This window comes from Notolepis coatsorum, assembly GCF_963971535.1.
Source record: "Notolepis coatsorum genome assembly, chromosome: 4".
In the NCBI taxonomy this organism is placed as follows: domain Eukaryota; kingdom Metazoa; phylum Chordata; class Actinopteri; order Aulopiformes; family Paralepididae; genus Notolepis; species Notolepis coatsorum.
Window position 1 is genome coordinate 76,071,321 of NC_140168.1, and position 20,440 is coordinate 76,091,760.

At 43.8% G+C, this 20,440-nt stretch overlaps 1 protein-coding gene across 1 annotated transcript in view; it reads right to left on the reverse strand.

The window, feature by feature from the left end:
• Positions 1-20,440, reverse strand: part of cpne4b (copine IVb) — a 262,123-nt gene that overhangs the window by 5,211 nt on the left and 236,472 nt on the right. The window contains exons 12-15 of the mRNA XM_084312573.1: positions 10,957-11,011; positions 9,471-9,522; positions 6,228-6,361; positions 4,435-4,671 (exon numbers count right to left, since the gene is read on the reverse strand). Coding sequence (XP_084168699.1) covers positions 4,435-4,671; positions 6,228-6,361; positions 9,471-9,522; positions 10,957-11,011 — 478 coding nt within the window. The remainder of the gene's footprint in view (positions 1-4,434; positions 4,672-6,227; positions 6,362-9,470; positions 9,523-10,956; positions 11,012-20,440) is intronic.

Sequence of the window (20,440 nt, forward strand, 5' to 3'; positions counted from 1 at the left end):
TCCCCCTCTCTCCTCTACTTCTGTCTCTCTCTCACTCTCTCTCTCTCTCACTTCTGTCTCCATTTCTTTTCATCAGAACTTTCTCCTTTGTTTTTGCTCTCCTCCCTCTTTGTCTCTCTCTTCCCCCCCCTCTCTCTTTGTCTCTTTTAGTATATATCTGTTTCTCTCCTTTCTTTCCTCTTTCAATTCCCCAACCCCCCCCCTCTCTCAGTTTAGCTGGGATGTAATTGGTTGATTTCTCAACCTGTCACAGAACTAATACACCATAACCCAGCCAGACAGTGTCAAAGTCAGACACAATTAACACCTCCATGGACACATACACACATCCAGGCATCCATGTACGTGAACACACAGACACACACACACACACACACACACACACACACACACACACACACACACACACACACACACACACACACACACACACACACACACACACACACACACACACACACACACATAAAGGCCATCAACAGCCAGCAGATACAGCTGCTGATGTGTTCTGACTGGCGCAACGAGCACATTACGCCCACACACTCAACACCTCCTACTCCCTGACCATCCAACCTCCCACACACCCATCCAACCTCCCACCTACCCATCCAACACCCCCCCCTACCCACCCATCCACCATTGTGCCAGGCTGTGCTAGATTATAATATAGACATTTATTATACTGTGAATTTCTCCATACCTCTCTTGGCAGAGCCTGAGGTGTGGCTAGCAATAGTAAGACCCATCCCTCAACTCCCACCCATAGGCCTACACCAGACCAAACGTAAAAAAAATAAAAAAATAAAAAGTAAATACATACTGTAAACTCTACCCCACACCTCACCCGCCCAAGAGGAATAGTTTGGAAAATAGTGTAACGTTAGCACTAATGCAGGATGGTTGTGGGGTGAATGCGGGACGTCTATAACAGTTACCACTGTACCAGGTTACAGGGATACTTTAGGTTTAATTCCACTTTATTATTGTATATAAAGTTGTATATGTTTTAGCCCTCCATCAGTGTGTTGCCTACACTTTGGGTAGTTTGAGTGATGCCCATTTCATGCCATGAATACCATTTATACCGATCAAATCCACTCCCCAAAACACCCAAAGCCACATTGCTACAATGTTGTCAGATCACAGTGTCTAATTTACTCTGAGAGTATATTTCATTTAGTCAAATCACAGTGTCTAATTTACTCTGAGGGTACATTTCATTTAGTCAAATCACAGTGTCTAATTTACTCTGAGGGTACATTTCATTTAGTTACGTCACAGTGTCTAATTTACTCTAAGAGTAGCCTACATTTCATTTAGTCAAATCACGGTGTCTAATTTACTCTGAGAGTATATTTCATTTAGTTAAATCGGTGTCTAATTTACTCTGAGGGTACATTTCAATTAGTCAAATCACAGTGTCTAATTTACTCTGAGGGTACATTTCATTTAGTTACATCAGTGTCTAATTGACTCTGAGGGTACATTTCATTTAGTTAAATCACAGAGTCTAATTTACTCTGAGGGTACATTTAATTGAGTTACATCACAGTGTATAATTTACTCCGAGGGTACATTTAATTTGATTACATCACAGTGTCTAATTTACTCTGAAGGTACTGTGGTAACATTGACTTGGAAACTGTGCATTTCATAACTAATGGATCTATGTGAAGTGACCATATGCAGGGACATAGTGTAAGGCTTTTTTAAAAGCAAAGTGGTTTCAACCAAACCCCCACTAGCCAACTGCTCAACACTAGAACAAAAGAAACCAAACTGGAAGACAGTTGGAGACACAGGGGCAGGTCATAAAAGCCCCCTTATGCTAAACTGTTTGTGACACATTCAAGGAGTCTTGAAGACAGTTGGGTAACTGTAGGAGCAAAACCCCCCACTTGAGAACTGTTTGAATCCATACAATAATAGATTAGAGATAAAAACACACGGTTCAAATAATGCCTTAAGTACAAATATGACTAAGAGGAGTAGAGCTTCCCACGCTCAAGAGTGGAGATCTGTAGGAAACTAAACCATATCAATTTAAAAGGTAACTGACTTAGTAGATAAAAGGTATTTGAATATCATTTAGAATGTCAAACTGGTTATTTAAGTAATAATGCTATTTCACTCTGGTTGTAAAGCTTGCTAGAATCTAAAACCTTAGAACTATTAATTCAGTATACTTTATATAGGGAATCTGGTATTAAAATATAGACAACGCCACATTGGTTTAATGCTGAATATATATGTAACTCATTACATTAAAGCTACAAATATAGAAAAGGTTTTAGGGTTAAGACTCTGTGCTCATCAAGAAACCACAGCCCACACGACGAGGAGATTGGTGGGGGGCGGACCGCCCCCCCCCCCCCCCCCCCCCCCCCCCCCCAGAAGATCATCTGATTGGGACCCAAGAAACAGAAGAACGCCTGTTTTTAGAATCCAGAACCAATTGGAACAGAGGAGACTCCATATATAGAATCAAGAAATCTAATTGGACCAAACGTATTATTAGAATGTGCTATTATTGGTGGATATCAGGGTATATAATAGGAAACGCATGGTTACAGAGACAGGCCAGACAGATATACCCAACCCCAGGGGTTTTCTGGCCTCCACCAGCTCCACAGACTGTACTCTTGCCATGACGTAAGTAAACTGTATGGAATAATCACTGTTTGTTGTGATATAGAGTAAGATGCCTATCTTAGACCAGGTTTAACTATGTGGTGGCAAAAGGAGTAGTCTATTCCATTGATAAACATGACTACTTTTATGTGCAGACTTGTTTTGATGTGAGAGCCACCGTGAATGGGCTATAATTATGTAAACCTCATCAATCCTTTTGTACATCATGTCTTATGTAAAATGATGAATAATCCCTGTATGTAACTGATGCATTTTCACTTTTGGGCCTCTCGGCAATAAATATATGAGTTTGAATTAGAACTCTGTGGTCTTGACTGCACGTTTATTCCTTGCTGGCTATATTTGAAGTCAGATGAGGAGACCATTCTATCACTTATGATCTTTCCTCCTTCCAGATAGCAACCTCATTGTACTGTAAATAACCTTAGGTATGTGCTTAGAATATACCACAGTACAGGGCGGCTACGTGGCGTAGTGGGCAAGGCGCTCGCCACGAAATCTGGAGACGCTGGGCTTGCCTGTTCGAGCCCAGCGCTCCACATTTGCTTTCAGTTTAGCTGGTCGTCCGTACTAATACACATTGGCCGTATTAGGGGGTGGGAAACTGATGGGTGGGGATCGGGCGTTGTGGACAGCGACTCCTACAGGTCGGTTGGTGCGCCTGCGCAGTAGAATCAGGAAGTGTCGGGGGCAGCGTGAGCCTCCCACGCGTTACTCCTCGCCACTGAGAGATCGAGCTGCGCAGGTGAAAAGATGCGACTGCTGTTACCTCAAGTACCGGAGGGGACTTGTGCTATGTATGACTTAGTCCACATTGCAGCCGGCTTGTGGGAAGCAAGAAACAGCGTTCGTGACAGGGGAGGGTTGAATTGGATGATACGAAATTGGGATGGGAGAAAATATAGAAAAATGGGAGAAAAAGTGGATAAAAAAAAAAGAATATACCACAGTACATTTCATTTGGTTACATCACAGTGTATAATTGACTCTGAGGGTACATTTCATTTAGTTAAATCACAGAGTCTAATTGACTCTATGAGAGGACATTTCTCACGTAAGATAAGATAAGATATTCGTGTGAGGTGTTTTGAGAACTGAGCATTTGAATGGTGTCCCATTGGCTGTCACGTGTCACATGTCACATTGGCTAATGGCAATTAAAAACGATAGGGTTCTATAATTCACTGAACATTATTTATAAAAAGAAACTACCCCCAAAAGGGTTAACACCAGCTGGATGTGTATTTGGGTCCCAGGTTTTAAATATATTCTCATAGTGTGAAAATATACACTGTGATCCAGTGTTGTAGTCGAGTCACTAAATATCGAGTCCGAATCGAGTCTCGAGTCCCCAGTGTTCGAGTCCAAGTCCGAGTCACCAAAGAAGAGCCCGGGTCGAGTCCGAGTCGAGTCCCCATTACCCTAGTCCGAGTCCGAGTCCAAGTCCTCAAGGTTGAGTCCACTCCACTCTGGCAGACAAAGAGCTGACGTACAAATAAAAAAAGGTCTACATTAAATATAAATAAATGACACAGCGGTCACTATTTCAAAGGGAGTTTATTTACTTTGTGACACAATAGCCAAACAAATGCACTAGCCATCAATATCTTATGCCAAATAATTAGGGCCTATTACAATTTATTTTTAATATATAAATAACTGGATTTATCAAGTCAGAGTCCTCGTCTGCACCTTCCGAGTCCGAATGCAGCCAATGCTCGAGTCCAAGTCCAAGTCCAAGTCGATCACTGCTGTGATCTTTGCAGAGCCTTTTCAACCTACGTGCTTGAAGTCCTTGAAGGGGACGAACTGGACGATGTCTCGCAGCACCGGCTCTCCCTTGGGCGAGCGGAGGATCCCGTCGTCTCCGTCCAGCATCTGCATGTCGGTGAAGTCGGCGTTGCCAACGCCCACGATGATGACGGACATGGGCAGGTGGGATGCATGCACGATGGCCTCGCGCGTGTCGGCCATGTCTGTGATCACCCCGTCCGTCAGGATCAGGAGGATGAAGTACTCCTGGAGGGAGGGAGGGATGAACACAGGGATGAATGAACACTGTAACGTTCTGGGTTTCTAGGACTAGGAACCCTACTGTCTTTCTGGAGTACTTCACCTGGTGGTTGGTATTTGCACTTATTGGTCACCTCTGGTTCGCTGTCACTACACTGATTGACTGTCACCACTGGTTGCTGTCACTGGCTGTCACTATGCCATCACTAATTGATGCCTGTGGAATGTCAGGAATGTGGCTTTATTTTTATTTTTTTTATCCACTTTTTCTCCCACTTTTCTATATTTTCTCCCATCCCAATTTCGTATCATCCAATTCAACCCTCCCCTTTCACGAACGCTGTTTCTTGCCTCCCACAAGCCGGCTGCAATGTGGACTAAGTCATACATAGCACAAGTCCCCTCCGGTACTTGAGGTAACAGCAGTCGCATCTTTTCACCTGCGCAGCTCGATCTCTCAGTGGCGAGGAGTAACGTGTGGGAGGCTCACGCTGCCCCCGACACTTCCTGATTCTACTGCGCAGGCGCACCAACCGACCTGTAGGAGTCGCTGTCCACAACGCCCGATCCCCACCCTTCAGTTTCCCTCCCTGTAATACGGCCAATGTGTATTACTGTGGACGACCAGCTAAACTGAAAGCAAATGTGGAGCGCTGGGCTCGAACAGGCGAGCCCAGCGTCTCCAGATTTCGTGGCGAGCGCCTTGCCCACTACGCCACGTAGCCGCCACAGGAATGTGGCTTTATATTGACCTGTTGTTTCCTTTCTCCTTGTCGGATCTTCAGACAGTCCTCCGTGCAGACGGAGTCAGAACGAGTGCTGACCTTCTCGTTGCTGTTATTTATATTTTGTATTTTTGTCCTAAGGTCTGTTTTCTCAGTTGACGCCCGGCGTCTTTCTTATGCATTACTTGCATTGCTCTTGTGATCTACTATTAAAAGACACACTACTGAAGAAGAGCAAACCACATCTCCGTCTCATTCCTTCCTCTACTATTGGAACTCAAATGTCCTACCTGCACCGTAACAGAACACAGGGATGGATGGATAGATGATGGATGAGCAGAGGGGTGGATGGATGGATGATGGATGGATGGATGGATGAACACAGGGATGGATGGATGAAAGGATGGATGGATGAGCAGAGGGGTGGATGGATGGATGAATGGATGAACACAGGGATGGATGAATGGATGGATGGATGGATAGATGGATGAATGAACACAGGGATGGATGGATGGATGAACACATGGATGGATGGATGGATGGATGAACACAGGGATGGATGGATGAGGGGAAAGAGGAAAGGTGCAACAACAAATACACAATTTATCTCAAAGTGAATCTCACTGGAACAAAGGTGTCCTGGATGTTATAATATGACTGCACTATGTCTCACCTCTAACACATATAGTATAACAGCATGACATAAGGTCTGACACACTCTCTCCCTTTTTCTCTTTCTATATATTCCCTCTCTCTCTTTTTCTCCCCATCCCCCAATCTCTTTCTCTTCCATCCTTCTTCTAACCCTCGCTCTCTCTCTCTCTCCCTCTCTCTCACCATGGCCTCTTTAGTGTGCATCTCCTCTGAAGCAGAAGAGGCAACCTTCTGGATGATGGGGGCGATGTTGGTGGGTCCATACAGCTGGATCTTTGGAAGGCAATTCTGATAGGCCTCCACCACGCCTTGAATCCCTGCAACACACACACACACACATGCAGACACACACACACACGTATTATGCAAACATGCATGCACACACACACACACACACATACACATACACGCATGCAGACACACATACACACACAGGGGACCCTGATGGAAACAAGACAAACGTCTTTCTCAGGTCTGCATCCCCTTAACAATTGTATGTATTGAGCCGTACTGTATTGTACCCATTCTGCAATCTGTTAAATAAAGTTTTCATTCATTCATTCATTCATTCACACATTATGCAAACATGCATGCACACACATACACACACACATACACGCATGCAGACACACATACACACACACATTATGCAAACATGCACACTCACACATATTTATACATTTCAGACACACACAAATAAGTACTCCAAAACACATCCACATGGACTTGCATGCACACACACACACATATGGTAAGTCTTAATATTATATGTGATTCTATAGTGAAGTACTTTTCTCAAGGACACAGGACACTTTAGCAGGAAAACAACAGGCACAACCACTTACTGAACACTGCCAGATTGCACAGAAAATCACTCTCTTTCTGTCACACACACATACACACACACACACACACACACACACACACACACACACACGCACACACACACACACACGCACACACACACACACACACACACACACACACACGCACACACACAAATACACACACTTTCTTTATCTCACTGCCTCTCCACACACACACACACACACACAGACACACACAATACACACACTCTTTATCTCACTGCCTCTCCACACACATACGCACACACACACTGACACACAGACACTGACACTCTCCCTACACAGACACACACTGACACATACAGACATAATCTGTCTCCCACAGACACACACGCCTCGGTGGCAGCTGTGTGTGCGGACTGTCCGATTTCACACATACAGATTAGTGTTGTTGTTTCTCTGTTTTCCAGCCAAAAATAGTGCAGCGTAAGGACAGATATGCCAGCTCTCTCTCTCTCTCTCTCTCTCTCTCTCTCTCTCTCTCTCTCTCTCTCTGTGTGTGTGTTTTTTTTTTTTTTTGTGTGTGCATGCATACTGTACGTGCGTGCGTCGTGCATGTATGTGTGTGTGTTTGTGTGCATGCATGCATGCGTATGTGCGTGCATGTGTGTGTGTGTGTGTATGTTTGTTTGTGTGTGTGTGTGTGTGTGTGTGTGTGTGTGTGTGTGTGTGTGTGTGTGTGTGTGTGTGTGTGTGTGTGTGTGTGTGTGTGTGTGTGTGTGTGTGTGTGTGTGTGCAGGGGCGTAATTAACGGGGGACACACTGTCCCCTGCACGTTTTCAGAAGTCAGTTATTGTCCCCTGCACTTTTTTACCATCCAAAACAATGTTACACGATAATAAACGGATAATATACGTGACGCGGCACTAGGACCACACGGAAAACGGCTGCTAGTTCCCTCTCTGAGCTCAGGTCTCTGACGACCTGAGCTACTGTTATGCAAAGACAAGTAGCCAGGTGTGTACTTGGCGAGGGACGAGTCGCATTTTTGTGTACACGCGCCATGTACCCACCTGGCTACTTGTCTTTGCATAACAATAGCTCAGGTCGTCAGGTGTGTTCAAATACACAGGACGGAACACATGGAGCTCCCTGCCCCCTCCCCTCAAAGTTTGGTGTGAACGATGGTCTGTGTGATTGCCATGAAATGCATTCCATCCCTAGAGGCAGTTAGGCAGCGTCTGTATTATCTTGTGTTTGACCTCTATCACTTTAAAGGGGAACTATTTTACTATTTATTTCACTATTTGGGCACTTTTACACAATTCCTGTGAGTCTATGGAACACCTCTGTAATTTTCTTTTTTTTTATTCATTGTTTTGTATTTCTAATCAAGTACTCAAAAACAGCATTTTTCTACCTCAAGATCTTAAGCCGTTTTGAGCCTGGCACCTAAACCACGGTGGGGCCTGATGATTATCATGCAGCGGAGTCTCTCTGACATCACAAATCAGCACATTTTCAGATGACTCAGTTCAGTGAGGGTGAATATTGTGAGAGGAGAATTGTAAGAATGCGCCAATATGAGAATTAGACACATAGATCATATTAATATAAGTCCACATAGCTAGGAAACAATGCTAAACACTGAAAAATGCCATTTATAAGATAGTTCCCCTTTAAAGGAATGATTTTAATGTCTATTTTATTATTGAATTATTGCACAATCGATGCGGGCATGACCATAAGAGTTCGAGTTTTATTAAACGTGTTTGTTATATAACTTATGTACCAGTGCATAAGAGTTTGAGTTATATTAACGTTTTGTACCTGTAATTAAATTTGATTAAAAGTGATTGCTGTGAAATATCTGTCTATGACCTTGTTGTATTTAAAAGCCTCTAGGCTGTTGTTTTATACATACAGTATGTTGTCTACTTGACCCTCAAAGTGCACCAGATTGATACATTTAAAATTCTAAATGTTCAACATTTTCGCCGGACCACGCCCATTAAAACACAGTGCAACTAGGTATGAAATCACCAATGCATAGGGGTGTAACAGTACACAAAAACCATGGTACGGTACGTACCTCGGTTTTGAAGTCAAGGTTCAGTACGGGTTTTCGGTACAGTGGGGGAAAGTTTGGCTTTCCATGTTCGACTCAGGGGTGATGTAGTGTGCAGTAACTAATTGTACTTGTAGGGCTGTCAACGAATATTCTATATTGAAATTAATAATCGACTTGTAAAAAAAAAAAAATAATAATAATTATATTAGATTGTGAAAAAAAACAGCCCCCTGGTGGGCGGTCGTTAGTGGTTAACATACCGCTGTATTCGTTTGGTACACTACACAGCCGTTCGGTATGGTACGGTACACACTGAAACGGTTCGGTTCGGTATGGATACGTGTACCTTTACACCCCTACCAACGCACCACTGACCACGCCCCCAAATGTGTCTCCTCCACCATTGAAAACAAAATTACGCCCCTTGTGTGTGTGTGTGTGTGTGTGTGTGTGTGTGTGTGTGTGTGTGTGTGTGTGTGTGTGTGTGTGTGTGTGTGTGTGTGTGCTATTTTACAATCTTATCAGCTGTACGGGTGTAAAATAACTTACCGGCGCATTCAGGATTGTCTTCATCAAAGTTCACAGCGAAGTCATGAGAGACCTGCCAGCAGAGAGAACAGGCAGCTCCATTAACTGAGACCCACTTTTCTATGCAATTTACAAGCTCTCATATCTGCATTTGCCTTTGATATTTGATCAAAACAAACAGAGCCTCCACAACAGCTGAACCAAAGCTACTCACACACACACACACACACACACACACACACACACACACACACACACACACACACACACACACACACACACACACACACACACACACCTACACACACACACACCTACACACACACACACACACACACACACACACACACACACACACACACACACACACACACACACCTACACACACACACACACACACACCTACACACACACACACACACACACACACACACACACACACACACACACACACACACACACACACACACACACACAGAGATATACTATACGCAAACACACCCATGTACAGATACACGAACGAGCGGGCACAAACACACACACACACACACGCACACATGCACACACACATATAAAAACACATATATTTGTTCATTTTTAAGGCCCTTACTGGTAAGCTACCTCCTTATACCTCCACATAATTATTGTAATGGATTGTTGGGAGCTATGGAGCTTGTTCTAGTGATGGCTGGTCTTTGAGGTCCCCTGAGTTTGCTTGGAAAAGGGTACATTTGCATTTTATTATGATGCCTCTAGCTCATGGAATGAACTCCAGCAATCCCTACAGTCCCTCTATTGCAGAGTTTAAGAACCTGATCACTAATCATTGTTGATCCTTTTGTACAATGTTTTAAATTATTTGTTGTCCTTGTTTTTGTCTACCCTCGTCGTGTTGTCTTATTGTTGTGAATCCATATGCTGTAATTTCTATGCTGTATTTATGATAACTCATCTCTGTATGTAAACTCCACGCAACTGTAAATGAGGGAAACCTCAGTTGCCTTTCAGTACAATTTATCTTTTTGAAATTAAGACAATTGAGGTCACCCTCATTTTCAATGTCGTCGAGACTTAGACATTTAAATGCATACATTTTTTATAATATAATAATAATAAATAATAACAACTCTATCTATATAGCACCTTTCACACATGGACCGCAGCCCAAAGTGCCCCACAGTCAGCATTCAGTCAACAGAATAAAAACAATGTATAAAATGCAGACATAAGAATAGGTATAAAAGACAATAAAAGTAGTGCAACGTAGAACATGCAGACATAAGAATAGGCATGAAATAAGTACAATAAGTACAGTGTTGCTCAAAGGCATGTGAACCCCCCTGGAACAGCCAGTCCCCCAAACACCCCACACATCAATCCCCACCACATCCCCATCCAAGACACACCCCCTGATGAAGCACGTCATGACCGAAGGAAAACACAAACAGCCTGCGTGCCACTCACACCGCCATAACTCACATTAAGACATTCCCGAGGAGTATCTTACCTTGAAGTCAGGCGGGATCTGAGCACCAAAACCAAACGCTGGAAACATCTTATCACTGGAGGATCACAGCAGAGGGAGGAAGTCACATTCAAAGACTGAAGAGAAATATCCTGCTTTTGTTCTTAGCCATGTTAACTGTGTCATTAAAACTTTGTAACAACCATCATAGCAGGAGGGTTCCACGCCATCATGGACAACCCCTCCCATCCAGTGGTGCAGTCGTAATATGGGAACTGGTAACACGCCACGCCACGTGCACGCGCACGCGGGTACGTGCATGCGCACAGAACTGATTTATACACACACACACACGCACGCACACACACACGCACACACACACACACACAAGCGCATAAACGCAAGTGCAATCTTTCTATCATACAAGCTCTTCTTGCTCTCTATTTGTGTGAATGTGCGCGTGGAAAGCTGGCGCGCAGCACAGACGCTTGATTCAATATCATAAGCAGGTAGACCCCCATCACGAATTCCGAGCCACATTAGTATTCACCTCCACTGCCTGTGTCACACAGAATGAAGGGGGAGATGCATTCAGATAGCCAACACCCAGACACTTAGGGTGCGGTTACACCTTTCGTTTCATCTTCGTATTGTTGTCATATGCGTTTCGCCGCGACGTCGTGCGCCTCGAGTCACACTTTCGTTTTTTTTTCCGTTTTTGTCACCCGAGCACACTGATGTAGTACACTGCCAAAGCAGTAGGTGGCAGTAGGTGGCAAACATGAAGGCAATTTCAACCAATCAGAACTTGAATGTGCCTGCAAAGCAAATGTCAACAAGGCGGCCACCATCTTTTGCCTAGTTACCCAATGCAGCAATTCTTTTTCAGCAAAGCCTAATAAAAGTGCAATAAACAAAACGGATACATTCACTGTGTGTTCTGCCTGTCATTTGTTGATGAAACAAAACTATCAACACAAGTGACCACCAAGAGCGGATAGTTTAGTCTAAATAAAGATCGGTAGCATTGTTAGCTGCATGCTAACGTCAATGGAGTATGCCATTATAACAATATAGCATTGTGGCTAGAAGCTAACGTTAGCTCACGCTACTTAGCCAGCACCAAACTGATGATATCGCGAGCTATCAGTAGTTAGATAACATTAGAGACAACGCTGTGTGTATTAAACAAAGGTGAATAGATGACTGGGCCATTTTGTTTAATGCTTGTTAAGTTGAAAGAGGAGCTCTGAGCTAACAGGGTTTGATGGCTAACACTAGCTCATGTTATCCAGTGGCAGTGCCAATCGGTAATGCTAGCAGAATGAATGGATGTAAACTTTATTTAACATATTGCATATGGGTACAATACAATACGGCTCAATACAAACAATTGTTAAGGGAATGCAGACTGTTGTAGCTTGGACTGGGGTCCTTATAACAATAACTTGACAACACATAGTAGCTGCAGCTATTTGGTTTGGGACAGTGTCACCGGAAGGGCACGCAGATGGTATGGGCGTTTTCGCAACAGCGGCTCATGCAGACTACACGGCTGTTGTCGGCGCGTATTTTAGCGTTTCTCCAAAACGCAAACACAATTTAGCGTTTCAGCCGTATCCACAAAAAAACGCCAAAAAACGCATTTCTGTGTAATAGGGACATGAAACGTATTCAAAAACGTATAAAAAAACGCCACAAATACACTAGTCTAACCATGGCCTTAGTCTACCTGCGCTTTTTGTTATATAAAACGGTGGCCGGGTACTTAGTCACAACGAATGGATACAGCGCATTTTTGTGTGTGCGTACACGCGAGTACACATCCGTGCGCGATCGCGCGTACTTCTGCCTCAGTGAGCTGGTAACACGGCGTGTAACCGCGTGTGACCACCAGGGGCGGATTTAGGATTGTAGGAGATCCGGGGCTTAGCCCAGATGGGCCCCTTTTTTATCCTTTTTTATTTTATTTTTTTTCCTTTTATTTTTTATTTTTTTTGACAGGCAAGGGGTGGTTTGGAGGGGGTCCGGCACGACCCCCTCCACGACAGATTTCTTTTGAATTTAATGAACCTGTACGTGCAATTTCCTGCAATATAGAGCCTTCAATCTTGACCAATAAAGCTGCTCTTTTCACTATAAAACTCAGTTAACCATAACGTAGTTATGGTTAGATTTATATATTGGGGGGGATATATCATATTTTTCATATAATCAAAAAGTGGTGGAGCAAGATCATACCTTTGCTCCCCCAAGTTCAATAGTGGGAGAGCAGAGATGCTCCGAATGCTCTTATGGCCAGGCGTCTATGATTCACTGATACAAAGTAAAATAGTGCAGTGCAATAAAATAGTTAGTAAAATATAATAAAATAATGCAATAGTGCATTGCAATAAAATAGTTATCATCGTATTTTTCCGGGAGGCCGGTAAGGAGTACATTACAGTAGTCGAGTTGGCTTGAGATAAAGGCATGGATCTGGTTTTCAGCGTCCTTTTGATTTATAAATGGCCGTACTTTAGCTATGTTTCTAAGGTGGAAGAATTAAGTTTTTGTCAACTTGTTGATTGTGATTTAAAGCTTAGGTCTGAGTCTACCATAACACCAAGACTTAACTCACTCAAATACAGTTAGCAGCTGGATAGACCACAGATGGAAATTAGCTTCTGCTAAATCTGGTGCAAACATATTTTCATGTAACAATGATGAATTGTAAAAAAAAAAAAAAAAAAATCTTTATTTTTTTTTTAAATAGATTCGGGGCTTTTCAGAATACATCCGGGGCTTGAGCCCAGGTAGCCACCCCCTAGCTCCGCCCCTGGTGACCACGACTGCACCACTGCACTATACACGGACTTGGCCGAGGAGGAGAAACATGCAAGCAATATGTAAAAAAAATACATAAATTTTGGACCTGCCACCACTTTTTAAATGATAAATTCATTATTCAATAAGTTCTATACTCTCTATTGCCAATTAATAAAACACAATAGTGATTCTACCTGTGCGCGAGCATCAAGGGGGCAAAAGGAAACAATCAATCCATGCCAAAGCTAGATTATGTAAAAGGTGAAAGACTCACACTCACACCCATGCTGATTTGGCAAAATGACATCCTGATGTTTTCGTTTGAAGCAACTTTTAGTCAGGGGAGTGTCATGGTTTCTCCATAGAGCCCCGTCATACTTTTTTAGCCCAGCAGCTCATGCAGGTAGGGGGCAACTTAGTCACATGACTCAGTTGCTATTGCTGATTGGCTCGAACACGGTGTGTTTGTATACAGCGAATAGGTCTATACCCAGTTCAATAATGTTTTAACATTTGCTGTTCTTGGCTGTTCTAAACGCTGGTGTCTGGTAGGACATACCCAAAATCATCCGGCATCACCAACAGCAGCTTATTTGTAACGAATAGAATACTAACTTGGTAGTTAGCATGAATTCTCGAGATGGAAAACGATTCAATACAGTGCAAAAACCCCACAGCAATGTTTGTTTATCACCAATAGATCGCCAAAACAAACAAAAAAACAAGCAACTTGCAGATTACTACTTTAAACTTTGAACTATTTCCTACCGTACACCCCATGATAATGTGTGGTGGGTGTACTTTGATAGAAAATAGTTCCTAAAGCAGACTGCTCACAAGAAGATGTGTGGATTATCTTGAGCATAATTTCCGGAAAGAGACATTGGTTTTAAATGTTTCTATATATATTTTTTTTGCTGCGTCGATTGCCACAAACCGAGTGCCATTCAGCTCAATTGTATTGGAGGTACGGAGAACGTCTCTATGGTAGATCTCTTTCAATCTATCACCAAAACTAGGAACTAGGCAGATCACACCAAAACTATCTGGATGGACAGAGAGTACTCAGGGTAAGAGGAAAAATAATGATTTGGGTGAACTGCCCCTTGAAGCCATTTAGAAGGTGAATACGACATACCGTCCAACAGAACTTAACCTTTGCTGTCCTAAACTACCGTTCAACAACCCACCATTTCAGGGTAACCAGATAAAAAAACAGGAATCATCTAAAAACCCAAATTGGACTTGCGTAGTTCTTCATCCATCCAGTGATAGAGGAAGGCTCAGGTACCAATTTCCTCTCTGTGCATTCAGTAGAAAGCTACCATGCTAGCCTAGCTTAGCACAATGAATGGAAGCAGAAGTTGAATGAAAACGGTAAGCGAATTTCCCATATTGTTGCCGTGTTCCTTTAAAAACAAGAGGCCCCGGGGCATCTCCTTCTGATACTTTAAAACAATCCCTTGTAACAAAACACTCCCCAAAGATTTTGACACTAGATATTTGAGTCTCTATGGTCTTTCTTAGTGTTATGGTTTGTCAACAACCCCAATAGCACGGCACAGACAGGTAGTTCAGAGTTAGCCAAAAACCAGGGCGTATTTATTTACAAAACAGAAATGAGCGAAAACAACAAAAAGCACAAGGGGAGAAATGTTCTTGGCAGAGTTGTCTGCGGCTCTGCAGCTCGTCTTCAGAGCAGAGACGGCACTGTGGCGTTGCGCCTCTGATTCTGCGGCTCTGCAGCTACTTGACGATCCACTCGGGAAAACAGAGAGAGAGATAATGTCAACAAGACGAGCGAACGGAATAACAGGCAGTCCAGTATTGTTTAGCTGAGTCAGTAACAACAACAAGCGGCTCCTCTTCAGTGTTACCCAAACACACAAAAAACAGAAAGGTCCCGAGTCCAGGAAAATGCGAGAAAAACAGAGTATCCAAAAAAAGTGCGTTCCAAAACTCACCAAGGCGCAATTGCGCAAAGCGGTCTATGAGGCAGAGATCCAACGGATGGCAGAGCAAAGCAACAGCGGCGACTTCCAATAGCCGTCCTGGAGAGAAACAGACGAGGTACAACACGGGAGGAAACAAGCAGCAGCCAGTGGTAATCCAAAACGACCCGTCACAGAACGTTAGGAACACCAGAGTATATAAGGGCTCCACCGAGCTGATTAGAACTCACTTCAGGTGTGCAAAGGTAATTGGTACCTTGAAGCGTGCGGAATCGGACCAATCCTCACACTTAGGAAACTTCCTGGCTCTTCAAGGAGACATTTATGGTACATACAAATCAGTACTTGACATACTTGACATAAAAAGTTTTGGAGACTGAGCATTTTCACGAGCTGCACCCCGACTTTGGAACACCCTCCCTCAGACCATCAGAGACTCTCCCTCACTCTCCAACTTTAAATCCCGACTCAAAACCTACCTGTTCTCCCAAGCATACAACCTTCCCTACCCATAACCACCCTCCTCCAACCTACCACCTTCCTTTCCCCTTCCCTACTTTCATTCCGTCTCCTGCCCCCCCCCCCCCCCCCCCCCCCCTCCCTCTCCTCGGTTTCCTTACTTCCCTGATTGTTCCCCTACTGGCTTCTATATTTGTTGCTTGTTACTTGTGGTTTTATGTCTTGTGTTAGTTGTGTATCATAATGTTGCTTGTTCCCTGTGGTTCGATGTTTCTCTGTTCTTTGTATTGCTTATGTAACCCAGGTTTCAGATTCATAACTATTTAGTTATAGGAACATAAATAGTTAATGCCATTGAATAAGAACATAAATAGTTAATGTTATTGGGTTATATGCTCGATATTGGCTTTTTTACCGATACCGATATACCGATATTGTCCAACTCTTAATTTCCGATACCGATATCAACCGGTATCAACCGATACCGATATATGCAGGGTCCCCCCCCCCCCCAAAACGGAATAATTTCAGGTAATTAACATTACTTATTACATGGCGTTTTCACATTCGCCGAAATGCTTGATTGTGATTGGTCAATAGCCCCTGACAGCGGTGAATTGTTTTTCGATAACCACCGGTGATTATTGTTTTTTTCGCAGCTGGAGCAATCAAGCCCACTGACACACACTGTTTCAGTGCAATCAGACACACCTGCCGGCTGCCGGCAATAATAATAATCACTTTATTTGGGCTGACAGAGCCACAGAACAACTGCGTCTGCATTTGATCTCATCTTGTCGATGGTGTAAAATGAATTAGGTATATTGTTAGTAAGTTAGCCATGTAATAAGCGGGATAATGTATAGCTATACTCGGTCATTGTCGCAAAATAATTGACCTTCACTGATGTTTAAAACACCTCGGCGAGGCGCCTCTGTGTTCTAAACTCCGTGTCGGTCAATTATTTTGCGACAATGACCTCATAGCTATACATTATCCCTTACATATCTCTTGTCGTGTAATTAACACAACATTATGCATACTTTGACAATAAATAAAATAATAATTTGTTCCTACTTGCTTGCCTGGGTGAGAGTTTAATATGGAATGTGAGGAATGTTCCCATGTGCTAGTGCACTTTAGCCTAATTTAGCATAAGTCAAATGGACATTCCCATGTGCTGTGATATTGTAGCCTACTTTAGCTTAGCATAGCCAAAAGTAGCCTGATTGATTATTCATTCTAAAAGCAATGAAAAGATGATAAAGCAATGAAAGATGTTAAATAGCTTTTATTTACTGAATGCCTGAAATGCAGGCCAGGTTTTCTACCACCCCGTTCCCACCCCCGGGAAGAGTTCCCAGGAGTCCCGACCGACCACCACTCATCACGTGTGCCCACGCGGGACGAGGCAGTGTGCCGGACCGACACAAGATGGCGAGCCAACCCTAAGAACCTCAGATCTAGATCAGGGCTATACCCAGGAGCCTGATCTGTTACCCCCTGTTGCCTCAAAAATCTGGTAGGATTGTGAATTACCTTCCTCATTCCCAGTGAGGAAGTGGATCAGGAATTAACGAACTAATTGAACTTGAATCACAAGAACTTCCAAGGACCTTCATATCCTTTTCTATGATACGAACTGATTGAACTTGAACACAAGGACTTCCAAGAGCTTTTGACCCCGTTTCACCTTTTGTATTTTGATATTGTATTTTGTATTTGATTGATGCACATTGTATATATGGGTACTGATATTTCTCCTGTAAAAAGGGAGAGTTAAAGGGTCAATGCACCCAATAAGATACTTGAACTACTGATATTTCTCCTGTAAAAAGGGAGAGTTAAAGGGTAAATTCACCCAATAAGATACCTGAACCACTGATGTTCTCCTGTAAAGAGGAAGAGTTAAAGGGTCAATGCACCCAGTAAGATACTTGAATCTCATTGATAACATATTGATTATAGTTGAATCGCTGATGGTTCTCCTGTAAAGAAAGATAGTTTAAAGGGTCATTTCACCTAATAAGGTATTTGCATTCCTATAACCTTGAATATTTCCATTGGTACTTTGTTGGTATTACACCTGCAAAGGAAGAGTTTGGCGAGCTAGCCAGGAGGAGTATATCTCAGTAACTGGACTAGTCTTAGAGGCCAGAAGCCTTAAATATCGTGTAGTGATGGACGTAGTTCAAACTAGCAGCGTGAAAATCAGTCATAGTTAGTGGTATAACCGATACTGCCGCTGACGGTGAATTGTATGACTTCCTGATAAGACACAGCTCCATTCGGAGAAAAATCCCTGTAGACCCTTCCGACTTAGAGCCAGATCCACGTGTTATTATAGAATACGAAAGTGGCGAAGCCGCGCAGGTACTTTCCTATTACCGACTAGACACGACCAACGGCAGTTACCTCATTAGAGAATTAGCCAGCGTTTACGTACCTGTAGTCAGCAACACGGCTACACAGACTTACCTCTCAGACCTAAAGGAGATAGCGAAACGAGTGTCGAAGACCTTGCGGAAGTCCTCAAGAGAGAACTCTCCACCATCGGCGACGTCCTCACCCCTCAAACTGACGAAGAAACAGGTGGGGATTTATTCTAAATAGCACACCAACATGTCCCGGAGGCTGCAACACAAGCTAGCTTTCCACCCAGAACAGTCCCAGAGCAGCAAGTCCGACCAGAGCGCAGCCGGCCTCCTTCACCAGCACGCTCTCAAGAGAATGCACAACCTGCTCTGAAACTCTCCGATGCCAACCCACCTGAGGCGCAGAAGATGATTGTGGAGCACATAGTGCGATGCGAAGACTCAGCCATGCACAGCCAAGCATCACTGAGACTCAGACTCTTCTCTGGGCGAAGTCCTCGACCCGACAGAGAAGTAGACTACGAGACATGGCGTTCCAATGTGGGGCTTCTTCTCAAAGACACAAAATTGTCTGAACTACACAAGTCCTCATGGCACCCGCCATTGACATCATAAAGCACCTGACACCTGAATGTCCTCCAGAAGTGTACCTGGAGATCCTCGACTCTGCCTTCGGAACCGTCGAAGATGGAGATGACCTTTTTGCAAAGTACCTCCATACAATGCAAAACAATGGAGAGAAACCTTCAGCTTACCTTCCACGACTACAGGTGATGGTGAATACCACCTACAGAAGAGGAGGCGTAGCTGCAACCGATCTTGATCAGCAACTTCTAAGACAATTCATCAGAGGCTGCTGGGACAACACCATGATAACCAAGCTGCAGCTAGAACAGAGAAAGAGAAATCCACCTACCTTTGCAGAGTTCCTCCTGTTACTCCGCACAGCAGAAGACAAGCGCTCTTCCAAAGAATCCCGCATGAGACATTACCTCAACGTTTCAAAACTACCAAGGCATCTGGAACCAGTGTGAGGAGGAATGCACTTCACAGCCGATCCCGGACACCAGCTCCGAAGTCCAAAGTTTAAAGGCTCTAGTTGCAGATTTACAGACACAGCTCACAAGAATGATACCGAACGACAGCAGGAAAAGACAAGCGAGGCCAGCTCCCAAGCAAGAAGCCCCGACATCAGTTAAACCGAAGCCGACGACTGACAGAGGTACCCCCAAGTCCCAAAAGTCAGAGACTCCAAACTCAAAGAGCAACACAGGCAATAGACCAAGACCCTGGTATTGCTTCAGATGTGGAGAAGATGGACACATAAGACCCCACTGCGAGAGTGAACCAAACCCCTCTCTGGTGGTCTCGAAAAAGAAATTACTAGAGGAGAAACAGCATGCATGGGACGCTGAAAACAAAGCCTCCAAGCCCGATTTAAACTAAAGACAGTTTCTGCTGAGGGACAGGCGGGAACTGAGTTACGAGAGAGATGTCCCAGATGGAAGTGGCGAACCGTCCAATATGTGCTCGGCCTCTCATACCAAAGAAGTAGCCCTACCAAAAGGACTGGTTGGAGCTAAGTGCACTGCACAAGTAACCATAGAAGGTAAGGAGTGCAGCTGCTTACTCTATACAGGCTCCCAAGTGACAACGATCCCGAATTTCTTCTATCAAGAGAACATGTCTCATCTACCCATCCACTCCTTATACGACCTGCTTGAAGTGGAAGGGGCCAACGGTCAGGAAATTCTTTACCTCGGCTACGTCGAAACTACAATCAAGTTTCCCAAGAGCATGTTCGGAGTAGACATCGAAGCGCCCACCCTAGTGCTGATTGTGCCTGATATGCGCTCCCCTCTGTCATCAGCGCTGATAGGCACAAACGCCCTAGATATCCTGTACAAGCAGTATGCAGACCACATCTCAGAA